The sequence below is a fragment of the Nuphar pumila genome, chromosome 16 (assembly GCF_984573655.1).
Source record: "Nuphar pumila chromosome 16, dmNupPumi1.hap1.1, whole genome shotgun sequence".
Classification (NCBI taxonomy): domain Eukaryota; kingdom Viridiplantae; phylum Streptophyta; class Magnoliopsida; order Nymphaeales; family Nymphaeaceae; genus Nuphar; species Nuphar pumila.
The window spans coordinates 76947357-76950125 of NC_143264.1; the positions used below are offsets into that span (position 1 = coordinate 76947357).

A 2769-nucleotide genomic window follows, 5' to 3' on the forward strand; every position below is an offset into this window, starting at 1 on the left:
GATTCGCAACATACTGCCACTGATTCCGCCAGGGATCGTCCTTTTTTTTTTTTTTTCGTACTCTTCCGCCGCCTGTTGTCCTCTGGGCTCTCTGGCTTCTTTGTTGTAAAGGGGAGGAGGAGGGTTCGAAAACGAATACTCCGGCGTGCCGTTCGTTGCTCGTCTGGCGAGGCAGTGGCCGTCCGTTCTCACCGCGATCTCGCCGGACCGCCTCCCCACGGCCTAGAGTTGCAGCGAGGCCTACAATTCCCTTCCCCTGTTTCTCGTCGTCTGTTGAGGTCTCCGACTTCTTCGTTCTGGCCTCCCTCCTCCTCCCTTCTTCTTCTTCTACCAACTCTTCTTCTTCGTCGTCGTCGTCGTCGTTTGGAACTCTGTTTGTAGCCTGTCGAAATTCTGTCTTTGCGATCTTAGGCTCCGGTTAAGCTTTTTGCTGATTTCGGCATTCTAGTATCGTCTTCGTCCTCTCTCTCTCTCTCTGCATTGTTCTGGTTAGTTCATCAGATTTACAGATAAAAAACAAAGAAAGACGCAGACAGAATTTTTTTATTAGTAGCAGAAACACTTCCAAATAAACTGACATTGATCTGAGAAGTGAAATTTCTCTGTCTCGTTTTTTCTTGTCTGAGATGTTCAATTTCTTTAACGCATTATTTCTACAATTCAGGGGTCCACCTCTGTTTCTCTCTGTTTAGAAGATCGAAGAGTCATATTTCACAATGAGAAGCATAAAAAAAAATCAATTTTTCTGTTTCCGAACTGTTCTGTGGGTGACCTCTCTTCTCTGATTGTGCTCAAATCTTTCTATCAGTAATGCAATTACTCTTTCTTTTAAAAAAAACTAGAATTTTAGACCTCCACGTCGTTAAAAAAATCCGAACTTTTCTTTCTTTATTTGTTCTCCTCTTTTTCTTTTCGGATATTAATTTCTTCTCTCGATCTGAGTCGTTTTCTACTTTTCAGGGTTTCGCGATCGGAGTCGGAAAGGAGCGCGGTTGCAAATGGTGTCGCGATCGTCCGTCTCGCTTCTGACGGGGTCGAGGTCTTCCCCATTCCCGCCGGGGTCTCCCCTGGACCGGATCGCACGGCTGGCGTCGGAGAACGCGGTGATCATCTTCGGGTTCAGCGGCTGCTGCCTGTGCCACGTGGCGAGGCAGCTCCTGTGCGGGATGGGCGTCAACCCGACGGTGTACGAGCTGGACGAGGAGGAGGACGGGGGCAGCCAGACGGAGGATGCGCTCGTCCTCATCGCCGGCCGGCACCCCGCAGTCCCGGCCGTCTTCATCGGCGGCAAGTTCGTCGGCGGCATCGAGCGCCTCATGTCCATCCACATCAAGGGCTGCCTCGTCCCCATGCTCAAGGACGCCGGCGCCCTCTGGCTCTGAGCCCGAGTCAGATTCGCGCACGAGCGTATTGACTAACGTTCGTGTACGTGTGGTTTCCCCATTCTTTCTTTTCTTTCTTTCTTTTCAGGTTATGTTTGGGAGCAGGGCACCGGAGAAGGATTTGGCCTGTTTGAGAGGAGGGAGGGCTCGGACTTATAAAGAGGAGAAGGTATTTAAGATTCTTTGAATCACAAGAATTCTCATAGGTTCCTAAACAAACGATGTTTCGAATTTTTTACAGAATTACACACAGTAAATGCCTTATTTATGACGCCTCCTTCCTCCCTAGTCTATATATTTTGACTCTCCTCCATGCTGTTCACATAAAGTCCCTTCAACGTTGTCTTTCGTTGGCATTCTCAATCTAAACAGGAGAGAGGTTACACTGTTATTTTGTTCTTTTAACTTTTCTATTTTTTGAGAGAAAAATGAGTTGGTTGATGTATATCAGTTTATTGGTAATAAATCTATCTATGATAAAACTCTATTGGAGAAAGTTTGTCGTCAAGCTATGGATGTCTAACTTGAAACAATTTTAAACCATATTTGATGTCCTTTTCAATGCTTATGAAGCAAGTGCACATACATATATGACCCAACACCACATGCCTCGCTTTGAGCTCATGAACTCAAATAGGTTTGGTTTTTATATACGAAGTGTGAGCACACTTTTTAATAAAGTTATTATATTTCATTGTAATGGAATTTTTATTTTTATGTTCATATTTTTGGACTTATTTTATAATACTTGATGGAGTGGGTTTAGTTAATATTTATGTGTAATTTAAGTGTTGCTTGTTTGTCAAAAAAAAATTAAATAATAATGCATTTAAATCCAATATAACTTTTCTCTACGTTCTTTGTAATACATATTCCAAACATGGTTTGGAATCATGAAGACTTGAAAGCCTAAATCTTTAAAGGAGTTGTTTACGCATTAAAACCATAGATGGAGTCTGCAATTATTCTTTTGAAATCTATTTTTAGTGAAGTCCATTAGTTGCTTCGACTCTTTGCACTGTTCCCAAACAGAGCCTTATTCACTTGATGGGTTTGGTACGGCAGTTTTGGTGTAGTGAGGAGCAGAGAAATTAATGTCCCTCCATTTGCCTTGTAAAAAGTGCAATTTATGGTCATATTTATGTGTGAGTTCTCCTTTCTACTCTTAACGACGGTGTTTGAAGTTGGCTGGGGACGTGAATGGTTCGGGTTGAGATTTGGGCGTTTATTGGATCGTAGGTAATTGGATATGGATATTGCGGCATGGGTTTGAAACGAGTAGAGGTTGATGCTTTTTGGATCATGCCTGGTTAGTTTGCTCGCTGACATGGTCATAAAAAAATGGGAATACATCAATGTGAAAAATCTCCTTAGTGAGATTTTTTCA

The 2769-nt window shown here is 43.2% G+C and overlaps 1 protein-coding gene across 1 annotated transcript; it reads left to right on the plus strand.

Moving 5' to 3' along the window:
* The first annotated feature begins 998 nt into the window (after positions 1-998).
* LOC149813692 (glutaredoxin-C1-like) lies at positions 999-1382 on the plus strand. The gene has a single exon (XM_089991182.1). The coding sequence runs from the start codon at positions 999-1001 to the stop codon at positions 1380-1382; it is 384 nt and encodes a 127-aa protein (XP_089847308.1).
* The last annotated feature ends 1387 nt before the right edge of the window (positions 1383-2769 follow it).